This window comes from Oryctolagus cuniculus, chromosome 10, assembly GCF_051225735.1.
Source record: "Oryctolagus cuniculus isolate XC-2025 breed Fujian yellow rabbit chromosome 10, ASM5122573v1, whole genome shotgun sequence".
NCBI classification, from domain to species: domain Eukaryota; kingdom Metazoa; phylum Chordata; class Mammalia; order Lagomorpha; family Leporidae; genus Oryctolagus; species Oryctolagus cuniculus.
The window spans coordinates 81,964,270-81,985,200 of record NC_142876.1 but is presented as its reverse complement, the minus strand read 5'-3'; the positions used below and the strand labels follow the sequence as shown (position 1 = coordinate 81,985,200).

Genomic DNA, 20,931 nt, shown 5'->3' with positions numbered 1-20,931 from the left:
CTTGTTCATGGGTAACTTTTGAATTTTATTGGGGTTATGCAATTTGCAATGTCTTCCTTGTTAATGATTTCTAATTGTATTGCATTCTGGTCAGAAAAGATAGTCACTATGCTATCAATTGTTAACAATTGATATCATATATAATCTATTCTGGAGAATATTTCATGTGCTTTTGAGAGAAGTGCAATCTCTAGCTGATAGATGGTATTCTGTAGATAGGTCAGGTATAAGTGACTTAAGATGCAATTTAACTCTTTTTTTTTTTAAATCTAAATGATCTGTCTGGTTCTGAGTTTGGGTGTTAATGCCCTGCACTGCTACTGAATTGGAGTCTATCTCTCCCATCAGACCTATTAATACTTGCTTTATGCAATTGAATACTCAAATATTAGGTGCATATATATTTAAAACTTATTTCCTCCTTCTGCAGTGAATCCCTAATCATTACATAATGCTCTTCCTTTTGGATTCTACTCACATAAAATAGCTTATTACATCATGTCATTTCCAGTGTACACCTTTCAATGGAAGCAAAGTGAGTTTCTTATAAGCAGGATAATAGTCTGGTCTTATACTGACCCAGCAGACCAAAAATGTCTAATTTTTCTTTTTTTGACAGGCAGAGCGGACAGTGAGAGAGAGAGACAGGTCTTCCTTTGCCGTTGGTTCACCCCCCAGTGGCCGCCGCACCACGCTGATCTGAAGGCAGGAGCCAGGTGCTTCTCCTGGTCTCCCATGGGGTGCAGGGCCCAAGCACTTGGGCCATCCTCCACTGCGTTCCCGGGCCACAGCAGAGAGCTGGCCTGGAAGAGGGGCAACCAGGACAGAATCCAGCACCCCAACCTAGTATATCTCTTAATTGGAGAAGGTAATCAATTCACATTTAAGGTAATTATTGATAGGTAGGGTCCTATTACTGCAATGTTAGTCCTTGCTTTCCAGTTTTATTGTAGTTCCTTTTTTGCTTTGTCCCTCTCTTACAATGTTAGTGGTTGTGTGTTCTGATTCCTTGCATATTATTCTTGATACATCTATCCTAGATTTCTGTTTCCTGGTTAGCATGAGTTTTACAGAAAATGTCTTGGTTCTAACAACATTAATTATAAAGTGAGATAATAAAGAGTACTAAAGAATTCTACACTGGACTCTGTTCCTCCCCACATTTTGATTTTTTTCCTATTCCATTTTAGTTCTATACTCCTGTTTCTTAACATTTTACTGTAATTTGTTTTTACTCTCCATACTGATGTTATGATTGTCTTACATACCATGTTTCTAATATTACAGCATTCTACATCTGTCTTTAATGTTACTTTTACCAGTGAGAAAGAGAAACATATCCGAAGGTAGAAAACTCACGGGTATCTTTTTCTTTCAGTTTGAACTCCCTTTATCATCACCAGACCTGTTCTAAAGGAAATGCTAACCTCTCTCACATTTTCTTTTGTCTGAGAATGTTCAGTTTTCCTTCAGTGCTGTGGCAGTCTCATCCCACTCAGCCAGTAACATTTCTGCTGAGAAGTCTAAAAGCAGGTGACCTGGGATCCCTCAGCCGGGCACTGAGTCCCAGAGTTGTCCTGTGGTTCCTTGCTATCTACGCAAGGTTGTAAGAGGGGTGATGGGCATCTCCTCCAATAATTAAGACTGTGTAACCCTTGAGGCTGCACACTGGGCCCCCGTGATGCTGGCAATGAAGCCAGCCAAAACAATCCACCTGCGCGGGACATGGGCAAAGTCCAGAGGCTATTTATAGGCACTAGCACAGGGATAGAGACCATCAGACTCTACCCAGTGGTGGACTTCACCAGCCCAGCACCGAGTCTCAAGACCAGTCCTGTGGCTCCCTGCTGTCTACCCAAAAGGGCAGATCCCTGGTTACCTAGGCTGGCCCCAGACTAGAGTGCTTCTGGGCCACCAAGGCCTGTGGTGACACTCAGCAGTACAGGCCTCTGCCCCATGCCAGGCATATCCAGAAACTGTCCACAACCACTGGCTGGAGGATAGAGGCCTTTGGGCTTTATCAGGTGCTTAGAGCTCAGGCCATTGGCCCCAACTCTGAGCTCCAAGGCCAGTCCTGACCTTGCCCTCCAGCCCAACACTAGAATGTTGTGTCACTATCTGCCTGTGGTGGGTGGAGGCTGCTTGACTATGAAGCCTCCAAATACTCAATCTGCAAATACAGACCAAGAGTCAGGGTCCCAGGCCTTGGCCCTGGGATTCAATTCCCTCCCCTTTCCCCAAGCAGGAGGCAGCTTTCTCTCCAGCCTGAACCCCCTTGGGTGCTGGGGGAGCAGTGACACAGGCAGCTCTCTGCTTATCATACTGAAACGAAACACTGTGGTCTCTGACCTGCCTTCTGAGGGTTAGCTGGGGCCCTAGCAACTGTTTCGTTTCTCTCTGCAAAGTGATCACTGGAGCCCCTCCTGTGGGGAGCAACCCGGACTAGACTGTTACTGGAATTAAGACTTATTCTATGCATCTGCTCTCCCACAATATGGCGCTGGGAGAGGAGAAAACAGTTTCTACACAGCTGCCTCCAGTTCAGCCAATAAACTGTAGGACTTGCTCCTGATTGGAGGAGAGCAGCGTACTCGGCGTGTGGGCAGCCAAGTTAGGATTGGCGGAGGAGGACTATAAAGGAGGAGAGAGACGGGGAACACCTGTGCAGCCCCCGAGAGAGCCGGCCGGCGGTGTGCCGCTCCCCCACGGAAGTGGGGAATGTGGCCAGGGGGAACCGCCCTTCCACGGAGGTGGAAGGGACAGTAGCCAACCCGGGAAGAACCAGCAGCAAACCCGGGGAGGGCCGAGCAGACGAAAGAACAGCGCAGGGTCTTGTGTCGTTCCTCCATGAAGACGGGGAGCGACGTAATGGTGCCGTGACTCGGATAGGAAACCTAGGACGGATAGGAAACTTAGGAGGGAAGAAACGGGAAGAAGTGGAAAATATCGGAGAGAGAGACTAGTAAACAGCCTAGGGAAAAGCCGGACGAAAAAGGTGCCGGAAGAAGCTATTGAAAGCCTAGGCATAGACTCAGATACGGACTACGGGGGGAAGCTGGGAGAAATCTCTAAGGTCAAAGCGAAAGTGAAAGCTAGAACAAACAGACTCGGATGCGGACTGTGGGGAGAGGCCAGGAGAAATGAGGGAGGAGTATTGTTGGAGGAAAGCTTGGGGAAACATACCGGGTAGAGAAAAATGTTAGGGAAATTGAAGCCGCGGGGGGCAGGCCGAGGCGGAGACGAAAGCCACTTTGGGATTCTCAAGTTAGCCCGGGATTAGGGGGCGAAAAGTTGAAACCAGAAGCGGAAACGTAAGCCAGATTGGGATCCGTCTGATTAGCCCGGGGAGCAAAGGACGGGAAGCCAAATCGTGGGGCGGAGACGTGAGCTGGGTTGAATTCGCCAGGTTAGCCCGGGGAACTTGGATTGAATACTAGTGGCGGAGACGCAAGCTATGCTGTGTGACTCGTGGAGGCTGCCGCGCGCAGACAGAGCGTGCAGGGCTCAAGTAGATAGGGAACGCGGGGCTAGTGAGAGACCGCGGAGTGTGCGCGCAAAGCCGAGCCGCGCAGAGCCGCGAAGCCGCGCAGATGAGAGAGGCGCGGGCTGAAGCGGCTCAGAGCCGGAAAGCCGCCGAGAAGCGGCCTCGGGGCGGGCACCGGGAAGCCGCGGGGATAAGAGAAACAGAAGTTTAGAAGTAAAATGAGAGAAATAGGAATGCCCGGAGATAGAGAAATAGAGAAATAGAAAGGCCTCCCCACAACACAGCAATGAGAGAGCTTGGATTCGGTCTGCCTGATTAGTGAGGCGATGAGCACCTGCGGGCGGCTAGCAGCTTATGCACCGCAGGTCACCGAAGACAGGCACGTTATTAACATCAATAGTCTCCCCACAATATGGCAATGAGAAGGCTTGGATTCGGTCTGCCTGATTAGTAAGGCGGTAAGCACCAGCAGGCAGCTCGACCGGAGTATGAGCTGCAGGTCACTGAAGATAGGCACGAACCAACACTAATAAGTCTCCCCCACAATACGGCAATGAGAAGGCTTGGATTCGGTTTGCCTGATTGTTAGGGCTTGTAAGCCCCTGCAGGCAGAGCAGAGCATGTGCTGCAGGGCACTGAACACAGGCACGCATCAGCGCCTAAAAACCTCCTCACAACATGGCGAAGAGAGGACCCGGATTCGGTTTGCCTGATTGATAGGAGTTGTAAGAACCTGTGGCAACTCTAGCAAGTAGAGCAGAGTGTGTGCCATGGGACACCGAAGACAGGCGCGTATCAACGCCAAAAAATAAAAAGAAAGGGGGATCTGTGGGGAGCAACTCGGACTAGACTGTTACTGGAATTAAGACTTATTCTATGCATCTGCTCTCCCACAATATGGCGCTGGGAGAGGAGGAACTAGCTTCTACACAGCTGCCTCCAGTTCAGCCAATAAACTGTAGGACTTGCTCCTGATTGGAGGAGAGCAGCGTACTCGGCGTGTGGGCAGCCGAGTTAGGATTGGCGGAGGAGGACTATAAAGGAGGAGAGAGACGGCATGCACCAGGAACATCTAAGGGGAACACCTGTGCAGCCCCCGAGACAGCCGGCCGGCGGTGTGCCGCTCCCCTGCGGAAGTGGAGAATGTGGCCAGGGGGAACCGCCCTTCCACGGAGGTGGAAGGGACAGTAGCAAACCCGGGGAGGGCCGAGCAGACGAAAGAACAGTGCAGGGTCTTGTGTCGTTCCTCCACGAAGAGGGGGAGCGACACCTCCCTCAGCTACCATCTTACCTCCGGCCAGCTTTCTAGTTCACTAGAGTCCCACTGGTTTGTTTTTTCTTTTGGTTGCTTTTTTGTGTCCTATTCACAACAGTTATTGCCAACACCAGTGTCAGGGAGCTTTCTTCCTACAGGTTTTCTTTTCCAGAGTTTTGCAGTTTCAGGCCGTATGTTTCTCTTCAATCCATTTTGAGTTAATTTTTGTATATGGTGTAAGACAAAAAGTCCACTTTATTACTCATGTGGCTCTCCAATTTTCCCAGTACTGTTTATCAGAGAAATTATTCTTTCCTCATTGTGCCTTTTAGATGCCCTGTCAAATATTACTTGACCACATAACCATGGACTTATTTCTGGGCTGTCTAATGTGTTTCAATGATGTATATATGTCTTTTTGCCAGACCTGTACTGTTGTGAGTATTTTAATATTTCTAACATTTAGGCTTTGACTCAGGAAGTACAATGCCTTAGATTTATTCTTGTTTAAAATTTCTTTAGTTATTTGGAGTCTTTGGTGAATGCAAGTAAATTTTAGAAAAAAAAATCTTCTATATGTAAAAACATCATTGGAGTTCTGATAAGAATTGAATCTGTAGGTTTTGACTACTAACACTCCAAATCCACTCACATGAACATTTAGCAATAAATTCAACAAGGAGGTGAATGCACTGATAAATATTTTTTCTACTGCAAGCCTAAGTGGGATTCTTTAATTTCTGATAATTCTTTTCTAAAGTTTTGTTCACTACTCATTTTTGTATGCCAGTTTTGTGTACTAAACTTGACTGAATTTCCAAGAATCACTGTCAGTCCTTCTCAAGCTACTCTGAAGGGGCAAACATTTCCACAGTCATTTTATGAGGGCAACATTAGAAGGCTTAAAATAAAGACACTTACAAGCCAGTATCCTTGATGAACATCAACGCAAAAATCCTTTTGAAAGTATTAGCAATTCAAGCTGAACAGCATCTTACTGTAACATGAGCATGCAGATTGATTTCTGGGAGAGACAAGAGATGACTCAACCTACCCAAATCCATACATGTCACACAACCCATTAATAGAATGAAGAATGAACATGCAATGGTTTCAAAAACTGCAGACAAAGCATGGGACAACATTCAACATCTTCTCAAGATAAAACCTCTCAGCAAAGATAGTATAGATCAATTCACAATAGCTAAGAACCAACCCAAATGCCCATCCACAGTAGACTGGATAAAGAAATTATGGGACATGTACTCTATAGAATACTATACAGCAGAAAAAAACAATGAAATCCAGTCATTTGCAACAAAATGGAGGGACCTGGAACACATTATGCTGAGTGAAATAAGCCAGTCCCAAAGGGACAAATATCGCATGTTCTCCCTGATCGGGGACAACTAACTGAGCACCAAAAAGGAAACCTGTTAAAGTGAAATGAACACTATGAGAAATGGTGACTTGATCAGCCCTTGTCCCGACTGTTGATGTACAACTTAATACTTTTAGTATTTTTTTTATTCTACTTAATACTATTGGTTGAACTCTGTAATTAACACACAATTATTCTTAGGTGTTTCAATTTAACTGAAAAGTGATCCCTGTTAAATTTAAGAGTGGGAATAAGAAAGGGAGGAGATGTACAATTTGGGACATGCTCACTCGGACTTGCCCCTAATGGTAGAGTTAGAAATGTACCAGGGGACTCCAATGCAATCCCATCAAGGTGGCATGTACCAATGCCATCTCACTAGTCCCAGTGATCAATTTCAGTTCACAATTGATCACACTGATAGGTCTAAGAGTCAAAGGAACCACACAAACAAGACTAGTGTCTGCGAATACTAACTGATGGAATCAAAAAGGGAGAGAATGATCCAACATGGAAAGCGAGCTACACAGCAGACCCATAGAATGGTAGATGTCCTAAACAGCACTCTGGCCTCAGAATCAGCCCTTAAAGCATGCGGATCCGGCTGAAGAGCCCACGAGAGTATTTTGCCAAGACACTCTGGCAAAAACCAACAAAAAGGAAGACCTAAATGAAGGATCTCTGCAAGTGAGATCCCAGTGGAAAGAACGGGGCCATCAAAGAAGGAGGTACCTTTCTCTGAAGGGAGGAGAGAACTTCCACTTTGACTATGACCCTGTCGGAATAAGATCGAAGTTGGCGAACTCAAAAGGCTTCCATCGCCTTGGCAACTCGTGACTTGAGCCTAGGGTGATTACTGACACCATAAACAAGAGTGTCAAATTAAGTCAACAACAGGAGTCACTGTGCACTTACTCCTCATGTGGGATCTCTGTCCTTACTGTGTTGTCCAGTGTGAAGTAATGCTATAACTAGTACTCAAACAGTATTTTTCACTTTGTGTTTCTGTGTGGGTGCGAACTCTTGAAAGCTTTACTTAATGTATACTAAACTGATCTTCTGTATATGAAGATAATTGAAAATGAATCTTGATGTGGGTGGAAAGGAAAAAGCCATTGTAATCCATAAGCTGTACTTTGGAAATTTGTATTTACTAAATACAAGTCGAAAAAAAAAAAAAGAAAACAAAAGACAGTACAGAAGGAATTTACCAAACCACAATAAAGACCAAGTAGGACGGCACACAGTTAACATCATACTCTAGGGCTAAAAGCTGAGTGCTTTTCCTCTAAGATTAGGAGCAAGACAAGGAAACCCCACTCACACCCTTTGCTTTCAACAAAGCACTAGAAGTCCTTCCTAGCCCTATTAGGCAAGAGAAAGAAGCCTCTAAATGGCCAAGGAAGATATTAAATGGTCCCTCTGAATAGCATGGCCTCCTACTTAGGCAACTATAAAGATAAAGACTCCGTGATTTTCACTGAAACTGAAATTCAGAAAGAACTTTACAAATGGCAAGAGCCTTCATTTTCACTGTGTCCAGGTAACCTGCTACTGGCCTTTCCTGAATCTGCCAATTTAAATCTCAGGACAACCCTGAGGTTAAAAATGATCACTCTGAGGCACTGCACAGAGATTAGAAATCTGATGTCCGGCGATATTCAATGACTCAGGCAAGGTCACACAGTCTTAGGGCAGTCACACCAGTATCTGAAGGGATACAGTGTAATGCTAGACACCCCCACGTGCTAGCATGTAAATGCATACTCCTTCCCTCATGCCAGAAATGTCACCAAAGTTAGTCACACCATCGGCCAGGCATTCAAACACTGTCCCAGTCGGGCAAATGCTATGTGGCATGCTGAAAGCCCAAGACAGTTCTGTAATGAACCGAGGGGGCCAGATGGTCACGTGCTCTGCCCACGCAGACACAGAGTCTGATTGTGGCCAGCTACTGCCCTCCTATCTGACGAGCCCCATCAGCGCTCACAGTGCCTGAGCCAGGCAGATCGGTGTTGTAGGGCACCCATCTTCTATTTAAATCAGGCCGTGTCAACACTGAGAAGGGGACACAGCTGAAAAGGCTATTCCTTTTGTCACATACGGCCGGTGAACCACAGAAGATGGACAGCTGGAGAAAGCCTGAGCAAGCGCTATGTCCCTCAGCCCCAAATAACTCAATCATCTCTCCTTAAAACAGCACAAGGCAGTGTCACTTTCAAAGCACTTTTTACCTTCTGCTCCTCCGCCTGATTCAGCAGCAGGAAGAGCATGCGCATGGGCCCAGCCACACAAACCCGAGCTTTCCGCGGAGCTGCAAAGGGAGAGTGCAGGTACCAGAACCCAGTTTGCTCTTCCTCTCTATCAGCAGTTTCTCTACCACACCACAATTTCCAGTCATATGTGAGATTAGGGAGACTTACTGCATTCGGAGTGTTGACCACACATTCCATCATTTTCTGATCCTCTTGGGTACAAAAATCAGGGATGGTTTCCAGCCTTCCATATAAATACTATCTGCAGGACTAGCAAAGTTATCTAAATGTTGACAGAGCTTAGTTGTGTTGACACAGAGGTAGGAGTGAATTTAAAGTACTTTTTGGTCTTCTAAAGTGTTTTTTAGACAAACTTTGTTTGTCTCGGGAGTGGGAAGCAATCTTAGTGGGCGGTGCTCACAGAGCTCCAGGGATGATTGAAAAGCAGCAGTGAAGGGCAGCTCATGTGGGCGGGCCACAGGAAGGCAGGAGAGACAAAGGGCCGGTGAGTGGTCCTCCCTGGAGCCAGCAGGCTCAGGCAGCTGCAGGAAGAAGTCATCAAGGAAGCGCATTGGATGCCCCGCCGAGGAGGCTCAGAGAAGTAAGGCTTAGAAGCTCTTCAGGACCATTCCCATTTAGACTTGGTTCTCTAAGTACTATGTATCGTGGAAAATATGACACTTCCTGGCCAAGTTAGTGCAAAAAGCTGGGGAAAACTGTGTGTCTGCGAGAGCAGTTTGGTACAGGATGACAGGATTGTGACACAAAGAAATCTGAGAGCAGTTGCATGTGAGTGAGTGAGAAACTAGGGAATAAACATGCTGAAAAGCAGCAATGCCTCCATTATCTCAACTGTACCCATAGAAACCCCTGTGGCCCTAAGACACTGCCGATCCAAATCCTACACCAGCAAGTGGAAGAAATATAGATAGATTCCGGCATGCAGCGTGTAGAAATACACCACTTCTTAACCATGGGGAACAGTGCTCAGTGCTTTGAGGATGTAAATAAACTAATGGAAAGAAGCCTGTGTGCTCAGGATCCTGACCTTAAGGAATTCTTTACCAGTTTTCTTTCATTTACTTGGAAATACAGAATGATTCTTTTGAAGACATTTCCAACAGATTCCTTACAATAGTGGGCAGGGGTGGGCACAGAGCTGAGGGTATCATGTGGGACACTCACTTCCCATACCGGAGTGGGAGACCCAGGGGAAGCTCCTGGGGAGGGAAGCAGTGGATATTAGATTTCTCTCTCTCTCTAGCTCTGCCTTTCAAATAATTAAATATTACAGGAAAGTAACCAACGCACAAGTTTCACATTCCTTTTTGAGTTGACTTTGAAACTCAGAGTGAGGGTTTGCCCTGCATTGACTCGATTCAACAGGCCGCATGTTTCAGCGTCAAGAGCTTCCTGAGCCCCCTTTAGCCATGAGACAAAGGCTCTGTAGTAGGCTTCTGTTAAAGTAACTGTGGAGAACTTACGCCAGCTTTCCTGAGCTTGGTCTGCACTGGAAAACAAGTTTGTGGGAGGCACATGCTGCTTCCCTGGTACAAAATATCCTAACATAGTTTAACCAACAAAATGTCCTGTTACTCTATTTTTAAAATAAAATTCTTTAAAAAGCCTCATGCCTTCCTGACTTAGGAAAACACGTAATATCCCTGTCTTCAAGTTGCCAACCTATAAGGAATGTCTAATTTTATGCTGAAAGGAAGAACCAATAAAAAGGGACCAAAACTCTCTCTGGTTTGGGGGAGCAATGAGTGCATTCTATCAGAGTAGCATAAAAAGCTCACTGAAAACAGATTTCAAAGTTTGGTTAACTTTGGCGCAAACTTTTTGAAATCCCTTTTCATGATGTACAGTTTTCTCATTAACTTTTTGAAGATCTTTCATATAAAAGATTTCAAAATTTGCATGAAAAAGTATTTTTTAATTCCATTTTTCAGGCTTTAATGGATTCTCATCAGATTTTTCCTGGTAAAAATTTCAATGTGCCCAATTATCTGAGTCACATGGAGGGTGATTTCCTTAGCTCTGTTGTGTAACACAGTTGTATTTTGTGGCTCTTGTCCCAAATAAATGACATTCTGTCAAGCAGAACATGGTGATATATTTCTACAGCCATTCAGATAAGACCCACCTTCAGGGTAGACGAACCAAGAACAGGCTCACTGTTCAAGTGTGGTTCTGTCATTCGTGGATTTAGTTTAGCTGTAGCTAAGGCTTTTTAAAGGACAATGTATTTCTATATTCCAGCGATAGACAGAAAGACTCGGAAAACAGCTTCCAGGGCCGCGTGGTGCTGCAGTTGGGTAAGTCACCACCTGCGACACACCGGCATCCCACAGGGGCGCTGGTGTGAGTCTCACATGCTGTACTTCTGATCCAACTCCCTAATGCATCTTGGAAGGCAGCAGAAGACGGTCCAGTGCTTGGGCCCCTGGCACATGTGGGAGAACCCAGATGGAGTCCCAGGCTCCTGCCTTCATCCTGGCCCAGCCCAGCCCTGTTTGTTGTGGCCATTTCCATGTGAGGAATAAACCAAGAGATGGAAGAACTGTATGCCTCTCTGTCTGTCCCTCCCTGACAGTAACTCTGCCTTTCAAATAAATAAATCTTTAAAAAACAAAGGCAGCAGCCTCCTAGAACATATGTCTTGTAAAACATGCTCTGAGCTTTTAAAGTATTTTACCTTTAATTATTTCACTCTTACTGTTCACTGTGTGCTTTAAGAAAGTTAACAAATGGCTTCGTTTTTATTTCTCATTACTCAAATCAGTACCAACCTGACCCAACTAATACGCAAAGTGCAATAGCTAGAGCACTAATGATTTTTTAAGGCATCGTACTTGTATGCATATTCCGCAATTAAAACAGTAGTTATTCCCACAAAGTACACAGAGCGCCCCATGAGTTGGCAAATGAGTAACAACAGAATGATCTTTTGTGATCTAGGTGAGTCCTCTGAGCTCATGTCAGACATTCATGGATATGGGTCCCTCTACATCAGCGTTTCACAGTGCTGTCCCCAACATCAGTGAATTCCTTATGGATGTGGGGGTGAAGACAGCCTCTGTCATGTTGAGCTGTCCCCACTAGATACCAGCAGCACCCTCTCCCAAGTATCCCCTGAGGGAAAAATCACCCCAGGCTGAGAGATACAGGGAGCTGTAGTTTGTAGGCTGACTGGGCTCCAACTGAGAGGTTATGCTAGTGCATCAGACCTGACCCAAGATTTGGCTTGGGAAATTAATACTAACCCTTGATACATGCCAGGACACCTCTATTCCCGAGCTGCCTCCACCAAGGGCAATTCGCAAGTCTGAGGTTTGTGTGTTCCTCCTCTCACTTTCTCTCACACAAATCCTGGGCTCACCATGAAGTGTGTGCCAACAGGTGACCTGCACCATTGAAGGATCACAATTTCTCTTCTAAAAAAAATTCATCCAAGCGCTAGGTCCATAGCACTTCATATCCTTTCCTGTAACTGTGGTAGTCCACTTCTTCTATCCTCTGAAGGCAAATTTCCAAAAGGTACAAATTAAATCCTGAAAACTGATGTATTCTAGAGTCTCTAATAGCATGGGTTCCATGAATCTCTCCTATCTCTGTTCTACCATTTCCAAGCCAGACCAAGCTCCTTCCAGTCAGTAAACCTGCCTCACTCAGCCTCGAACGCACTGTGTGCCTTGTTCCCTAACTCCCCCAACCCTCATCTTCTCCCGTCTAGTACAGCAGATCCATTGCTTCATACAGCATTAAGCCTCACGCCACCTCTGTTCTCCCAGGGAGACCCGAACTGGTGAGTCTAGCTTTCAAAGTAGAGTGTGCGATCCTCAACGCAGGACCTGAGTCTCATTATCATCCTATCTCCCAGCACCTAGGACAAGACAGGTACCCAACCATATTGAGCAAAACTCAGAAAACCACCTTTTAAGGGGGAAGAAAAACATACCCCCAGTAAAGGAAAACCAAGAAAACATTTGGAAAGAGACCGCATGTCTCAACACACTGTCTAACCAAGAAAGTTGCCTGTAGCACAAACAGTAGCTCTTTCTTAACTATATGAGTGCTGATAATTTCTGAAAAGTAGGAGAAACTGCGGCATCACCAAGACATAAAAGTTTTAAAAGTAACCGCCCTCCATGCCATAGCTTTTGTCTTATCACTCCCTTTCAGAGAAAAAAGCCAATGTTTAGAAAGCACTCAGTTTGACAAAATAAAGCATCCTTGGGGTGTGCATGTATCTCCTTTTCTCATAAAACCATTCCACAGTGTCTGCGGAGCTGTATTTTGATAAATGTGTAGCAGACTACAGTTCCCACCACCTAACTGCTGTGTATTTGCCTGCAGAAGATTCAAACAGAAGAGTGCTGACCACCTGGATAAGGTTTTAGGACCCAAGTGATGAGAAATGTAATCAAATAATTCCCCTCCCCTTCCTCCAAATCTCAAACATGCATAAAAGGCACATTTCAATAATCCAGACAGAATTTCTTAATTAGCACAAAGTTTGAGAGACGCAGTAAAAGTAGTTATTTTTCCTCTGTTTAGCTAAAAAGTCTATGCTTTATGGAAAAGCAATGAAAACATTAGATAAGTATCTGTGGTGGGGATTAACAAAAATGCAGACAGATATTCCAGTTTCTGTGTCAACATTAATTAGTGCCCCATTCCAACATCTTCCTGCCTTTGTTTTAATTTAAATGTAAATTCAGTGAATTTTCTGTTTTAGATCCTCTGTTCTATTGACAAATAAGATAAGACGAACCTATCAGCAGAGAATGAGTCCTCCCACATGCCAATTAACGGCATGATAGTGCATAATTATTATAGGATAAAGATTAAGCAGGGAAAGCTAAAAAGCCTTCATAGAAACACGTGCAGATAAGGAACAGAAAGTCGGGGGATATGAAAACATGCACACATCCTAATGCAAACTTCAACTTCTCACACATGTTCAGTGACTTTGAGCCAATCAACATTGACTGACACAATGACAGGTGCAAAGGACACAAATAGGAAAACAGGGTGCTGGTGTCCTCCAGCCAAAGTGTTTGATGGGGGTTACACATAACAGGCTCATTCTACACTGCCCAACATGAACTTTCTAGCCCCAAGTGCCCATTTCAGTTTAAATTGGCACTAGCCCACACAGGCTTAGTGGCTACTCACTGCACTGGACACATGAAGGTACCTGGAAATCGTCATGGAAAAATGGAATTAAAATACACGTATAATCTGGTGCAAAAAAAAAAAAAAAACTTGAAATCTAGAGAGACATTTTTCATAATAGGTATTTTCCATGAACTTTTGAAAGACCCTCCCCCAATATGTACTATTACCTAGAAAAATCTGGAGCGAAACAAAGTTCTATTAGTGCTATGTAGGCTCTGATTCAATGATGCTACGACAGGAAGAATATCATTTACTCAGCCTGTGAATCCACTTGCTTTGCCACAGACACAACCAAAATGCCATCAGCGGAGGAACAGTTCAATACATCACAGCCTACTCACACATGGGATGCTCTGGAACAGCTGCAGAAGCCAAGTTAGATCACTACGTACTCACCCAGCACACAAAGACCTCTACTACCTATGATAGGAATACAGCAGGCTGAATTCCTACATACATAATACAGTATCGCTTGTGTATAATGCACATTCATATTGACATCTACCACTGTTTTCTACAGACCGATCTCAAAATACACAGAAAAAAAAAGTACTCTTTATGGTGGTGGCAATTTAAAATGAGCTGCGTTAGGATAATGAACGGATATTTTCTTTACCAAGATAAGGATGCTAATGGAAATCACCACCCTACCAGTCATTTTCCAGTACCAAAAAAGTGTTTTGAGTATTCTAAAACATTGCTGCTATGTAAAACTTTTTATAAGCAATGATCCGGGGCTAGACAGGGTACAAAAATAGTTTGTATTATGATTCATAAGTTCCTCACCGAGTTAAAAGCCTCCAGAGGCAGGGAAACATGGCTGCAAGCCTGACACAGCAATGTGATTAGTAAGGACAAGTCTCCACTTGGCTACGCCTTGTTCACGGGCCAGCCAAGGGGAGCGATGAAAACCAAGAGACCCTATCCCTGTCCTTGGGGTGCTGATAGACTACCAAGAAGGCATTGTTTATAATGGCAAAATGGGATGAATGCCACGAACTGGAACTACAGGGGGACGCAAAAGCTTACAGGAGGCTTGTAGGGCAAGTAAGAATTAAGTAGACCAAGTGCATGCCATGGGGAAAAGGCAACAAATCAGGCAAGGGATGTGGTTAGCTAAAGCGCAGAGACACCAGCAGGGAGAAATGCGCCAAAGCCAGATGGTGTAAGGCTTTGGAAGCCATGGTGAAGAACCTGGGGGTCGTCTCAAAGACAAGGAGAAGTCACTCCAGTGTGGCTTTCACTATGGGAACCCCAGGATCACGTCTGTCTTGTAGAAGAACTGCTCTCGCTGTAGGGTGGAGAATGGACAACTACGAGTAGCAGGCTCTGTAAGATGTGATGTTGGCCCCTGGACGCTGGAGCTCACAGTGGGGATGGAGGAAAATATACTAATTCCAGAGAGAATGAGGTGAAGAAATGGACCCCAAAGATAAATATACTCTACAATCACAGCCAATTTTCTGTAAAAGCCATTTCTTAATGTTCAAGATCATCTTCTTTTATAGTCCACAACCCTCCATCAATAATCTCCCAATCTAAAAACCTCTGAAAATGGAAAGGTTCTAAGAGGATAAGCAAAACCAGACCTGAATTAGCATGAGGTTCTTCATCTTGCCTTATCCCACTCTGCATGAATATTCATGTTTCTCACCAGAGAATTATCATTTTCTACGATGTTGGGGTGCAAGTGGACACCATGTTTCTTTTGTGTGGGAATCGATGGTAGATACAGCATGTTACCTGTATAAAGTGGGATCAGAATTGGCCTTCAGCAGCACCTTTGCCCCCAGGGTGTTGCTAAAACAGTGTAGAAGGTAAACTACCCGCTTCCACTTTCCTGCTGTCAAAGCAATAGGGATGGTGCTGATATATACCATGATGACTGTGCAGCCCATCATCTGTGTGTGTGTGTGTGTGTTTTGTAGGAGACGTGGGTTATGGGTAGATTGGCTATCATTGCTAATCCATGGAGCACAGAATCTGAACATCTGTGTGTGTGTGTGTGTGTGTGTTTGATGGGAGAGGTAAGCCAGGTCTAAGTCGGCTATTACAGCTAATGCTGCAACAGATCTGCAGTTGAGAATGCATGTGCCTCTTTTAACTGCTGACCTTTGACACACACGTCAAAGATGCATGAGGCTGGAAACGGTCCCTCCCGAGAGCTTTCAAACCACTGCAGAGCAACTGCTACAGGGCTAACCCCATGTTTCTGTTCCCCTGGGGACTGAAACTTGTTTCTAACAAGGTGTCTGCTGGAACAAGCCCCGGGCATCAAAAGGACTCAGTCCCAGGTCCCCAGTAGAGACATCAATGCTCATTCGGACCTATCTTCTAACCACTGGCACAGGCCTCTGGTAGGGGAGTTAGAGACTAGAAATGAATTAAACATGATCCCACACTAGTCTCAGGTAACTTGTTCCAAAGAAGATTCTGGAAGTACCTGTTAAAATGACCAACTAAAGCTACAATAAAGAAGATACTCATTTATTACACTAAGCAGGAGGTGAAAGTCTACTCTGCCGATTTTGCACATGAAGCCCACTTGGCCCTCCCAGTTCCCAGGTTTGCAATACACAAATTCCACTGACTATAGACAGAAAACTTCTAAAAAAGTTTTTCCTGGACACTTGGAGCCTTTTTGTCATTACTCCCTAAACAACACAGTATCATAACTATCTCCTCAGCATTTACACCGTATTAGGTATCATAAGCAACACAGAGATGATCTGAAGTATATCTAGAGTGTACACAACTCCTGTGCACACACAATGCCAGTTCATATAATGGCACTCGACATCAGTGGATTTCGGAATCTGAGGGTGATCCCAGACCCAATCCCCTGGGCATATTAAGGGACCACATAGGGACGCTTCCCATCCTCTGTGGAAAATGCAATTAAAAGATAAATGTAGGAGCAGGCATTTAGCCTAGTGGTTAAGACACCTGTGTCCCATTTTGGACTATCTAGGTTCCATACTCAGCTCTGGCTCCTGACTCAAGTTTCCTGCTAATGCAGACCCTGAAGGCCATGGTGATGGCTCAAGTTACTGGTTTCCTGCCACCGTTATAGGAGGTTGGGCTGCATCCCCAAGGCCCTGTCTGGCCTGGTGAAGTCTTGGCGCAGTCCCAACCATGATGATCATTTGGGAAGTAGACCAGAAGATAAGAGGGCTTTCCCTTCCTCCCTCCCTCTCTCCTCCTCCTCTGCTCTCAAACTTAAAAAAATTATTTGGCACAAAAAAAATTTTAATCCATGCAAAGCCTTTTTCAAAATACATATTTTCTGTACATCTTTTTTAGATCTGTCATATGCATGATTTAAAAATTTTTCTACCAAAATAAATTTATATTTTATTCCATGAACTTTGCAAAGTCCCCTCATTCATACAAAGAGATAAGAGAGCACCTGGGGAAACAAAGCTTTGGCAGGTGAGACTTGGAGACAGGTGCACAAAAAAAAAGAATGAAAACACATCTTCCTGACTTTCCTGTGACTTCCCATGTCTCTTGAGTGACATTCTTAAAGTCTTACCCTCATTCTTGAGAAATTCTGAGAGCTGTATTTACATGTTCATTTTTGGATTGATACTGATCTCAGAACAGCCTGGATCTCTTTGGGTTGCAAAGAGAGTGCAGTAGGGAAGGGAGGGTCCTTGCGAGTTAGGCCCTTTGGGGAAACCAGAGAAGCTGACCTGAAAGCTCTTACCTTCAACACACGAAGGCTGGGCCTGAGTCGTGCCAGCCACCTGTCCAGGGAAGCAGGAGCACTTGACCGTCTGTGACCGCTCTTCTATGCGGTTCTTATTGCAGCATCGGTGCACGGCAACCACCTCGCAGGTCCCTGGCTTGATCTGGTGGTGACCTGGTAGGGAAGGAGAGACAAAAACAGAGCCAGTACTGTCAGGAGGAAACGAAGGTACCCCAGACATGAGCATGGCATGACTACATTTTCTAACATGGTGGGCTAGGCTTATAACTCTTCAAAACATCTCATTTTGATAAAATTTCAAATTTATAGAGAAGCAGTCAGAACAATGCAGAAAACAGCCATGAACCTGTGGTGGGCAGAGATGTTGCCTGCAGGACCTCCAACTCACGGGGCCACACCCATGATGTTATATGAAGGTCATGGCAAAGGAGACTTTGCAGGTGTGGCCCCAATTACGACCTGGTTGATTTTAAGTCGGGGAGTATCTCCTGGATTATCCAGATGGAGCCCTTGTGATCACACAATCCCTTAAAAGAAGAGGGAGTCAAAGCTTGAGGAAGGTTCCCAGTGCTGCTGCTCGCTTGAAGACAGAGATGGCCACAGGTCAGGGAAATGGGAACTCAGACCTGCAACCACCAGAAACTAACCTCTGCCAATAACCTCATGGTGTCTGGGAGCTAATTCCTCCCCAGATCGTACAGAACGGAGGATAGCCCTGCTGATGCCTTGACTTTAACCCGGTGCTGAGACCCTGAGCAAATAACCTAGCCACACACTGGGCCAGACTTCCAGCCTTCAGAGACAAGCTGCTGTATTTCAGAGTTCTTATAACCGCAGCAATAGCAAACTACCACGAGACCTCCAGGTCAGATTCACCAGTGATTGACATGTGGCCCCACTGGCTTTATCATCAGCTCGCTCTCTCACAAACGTATTTGCCTGAGTCGTGCCAGAGTAAGAGGCACACATGATCCCATTTACCCCAAATCCATCCATGGGAACGTCCTCAAAGTGGACAGCCTCCTATGTAATTCTTCCAATCAGAAGATTTGAGATGAATCCATGCTACTACACCATCTCTCATCCACATTCAAATGGCACCAATTGTCCCAATAATGCCCGTAACAGCTCTTTCTTCTCCTGGACAGGCTGCACCCCAGCCTCAGGCACTGCATTCAGTGATCACATTTCAAGAGCCTCTTTTGATCAGAAACTCCTCTCCATCTTTCTTGACCTTGGCAGTTTGTAAAATACATGCTAGTTATTTTCCAGACTGTCTCTCAACTTGGTTTTTGGTTTTGTTTTTTGTTTTTTGTTTTTTGTTTTTGACAGGCAGAGTGGACAGTGAGAGAGAGAGACAGAGAGAAAGGTCTTCCTTTGCTGTTGGTTCACCCTCCAATGGCCGCCGCAGCCGACGCGCTGCGGCCGGCGCACCACGCTGATCCAATGGCAGGAGCCAGGAGCCAGGTGCTTTTCCTGGTCTCCCATGGGGTGCAGGGCCCAAGCACCTGGGCCATCCTCCACTGCACTCCCTGGCCACAGCAGAGGGCTGGCCTGGAAGAGGGGCAACCGGGACAGAATCCGGCGCCCCGACCGGGACTAGAACCCGGTGTGCCGGCGCCGCTAGGCAGAGGATTAGCCTAGTGAGCCGCGGCGCTGGCTTCAACTTGGTTTTGTGTGCTGCTTGTTGATCTGATTCAAGCAATGCATGGGATGCAGAGTGCCCCGAAGCGACACTGTATGCCCAGTGCTTCAGAGAAGGACACACATGACGTCCTATTCATTCTCAGTGCTATTTCTTCAATCACACGGCTCAGATGCTATCTGCCAGCTTTCTCAATTCTAAAACTACTACTTTCCTCTTTATTAATATGCATTTTTGGGGCAACATATGCAGATCATGTAAATATCCCAGCCTTCATCAAACTTTCATCCACTACTTTTATTATCAAGTCCTGATTTCCACCTGTATCAGTTACTAATAGGAAGATGGTAAAATTGATTCTCTTCTAATATTTAAATTACCCAGATCAGGGAAGAAAGAGTTCCTACAAGCCAAATTGGTCTGATATATCCCCATTGGTCCTTGAGAACTTACTGTGTATCTGGCCCCACAGATGTTCTCAGCAACCCTCTTACAAGATTTCTCCAAAGAGCCTTGCTTCCTTTGTGGCGCTCCAGATTTAGAAACCAAGAACTCAACACATACTTGATTCATTGCTACTATGCAGTAAAACGGGACCCTTCCAGCCAACAAAGGATATTTAAAAATGATGGAAAACTTACAGAAAAATTATTTTGAGGCAAAAAAGTTTGAAGTCCATGCATACAAGGGGCCTTAAGCTCATGGAAAACATATTATTTTTCAAACTATGGATGGCTTTCAAAAATATTTTGCGTGGGGGCCAGTGCTGTGGCACAGCAAGCAAAAGCTCCAGCCAGCAGTGCCTAGCATTCCATATGGGCACTGGTTCAAGCCCTGGCTGCTCCACTTCTGATCTAGCTCCCTGCTCATAGCCTGGGAAAGCAGGAGAAGATGGCCCAAGTGCTTGGGCTCCTGCACCCACATGGGAGACCCAGAAGCAGCTCCCGGCTCCTGGCTTTGGATCAGCTCAGCTCTGGCTGTTGTAGCCATTTGGGGAGTGAACCAGCAGATAGAAGGCCTTTCTCTGTCTTTCCCTCTCACTGTATGACTGTCTCACTGTTTGACTCTACCTGTCAAATAAATAAATCTTTTTTAAAAAAAATTGCATAAAATACATTTATCTTTTCAACCTGTTTCCATGAGCATTGTGAGGTACCCTCACAGATGAACAAAGTTTGTGGGCAGGCACAGCATCAGTTCCCGCCAATGTCCCTAGTGCCAAATTAGAACCCCTGGGTTTTTGCTGTTTCCTCAGTTCTTTCTTTGTATCTCCCAGGGCCAACAATACAAAGTCTGACTTCTGTAGTCTTATAGAGATTAATTTCCATATTTCACATGCTTCTAAGTCTATTTTACAATGGGATCCATTTTATCAGTTAGGAATCTTTTGTCAGAACAACAGAAACTGATCTAACTTAATGCCAGGATAATTTATTGAAATACTATCAGGAGTTTATAGACCCAAGAGAAACCTCATCTTAGCTGAATAGTGAGTGGAACCACTGTCACAGTGAAGCCGTGACAGTGACGATTCCATTGCATGTATCTGTCCTTCTGCTCAAGTGTTAGTTCCAGGAAGCAAGCATCCGAGTGGAAAAGCTGAGGTCACGTATCAAGGGTGGTGGCCATCCTGCAGAGGCTCTCCCATCATCCCACCTCCCAGGAGCCACACCTTTGTGCTTCCCCTTCCCACACCGTATTGTTGGACTTCACAATCCAGAGCAGGCAGCAGAAGTGATGGGCTGTCAAGTCCAAGGTTAGGTGACTTTCAACTCCTGGCCCTCAGAACACTCACGTGGAGGAAACCATGTAGACCATGCAGCAACCCTGTAGACAAGCTCCCTGAGAAACAAACTCAAGTCTCCTGCCAACAGCCACGTGAGTGGGCGTGCAGGCAGATCTTCTACACAGGCCTCTCCCACACTGGGCCCTGATCTATACCACAGTCTATACCGCAGCCCACATCATGGTATGCCACTTTCATGATCTCATTATAAAAGACAGTGGACCCCTCA

The 20,931-nt window shown here is 45.3% G+C and overlaps 1 protein-coding gene across 42 annotated transcripts in view; it reads right to left on the bottom strand.

Annotated features, from left to right (window-relative positions):
• TAFA4 (TAFA chemokine like family member 4) overlaps positions 1-20,931 on the bottom strand; it is a 259,031-nt gene that overhangs the window by 15,968 nt on the left and 222,132 nt on the right. For all 42 annotated transcript variants that reach the window (XM_089305943.1, XM_089305944.1, XM_089305942.1 and 39 more), the window contains one exon: positions 17,269-17,424. In XM_089305943.1, the coding sequence (XP_089162069.1) occupies positions 17,269-17,424 (156 nt within the window). The remainder of the gene's footprint in view (positions 1-17,268; positions 17,425-20,931) is intronic.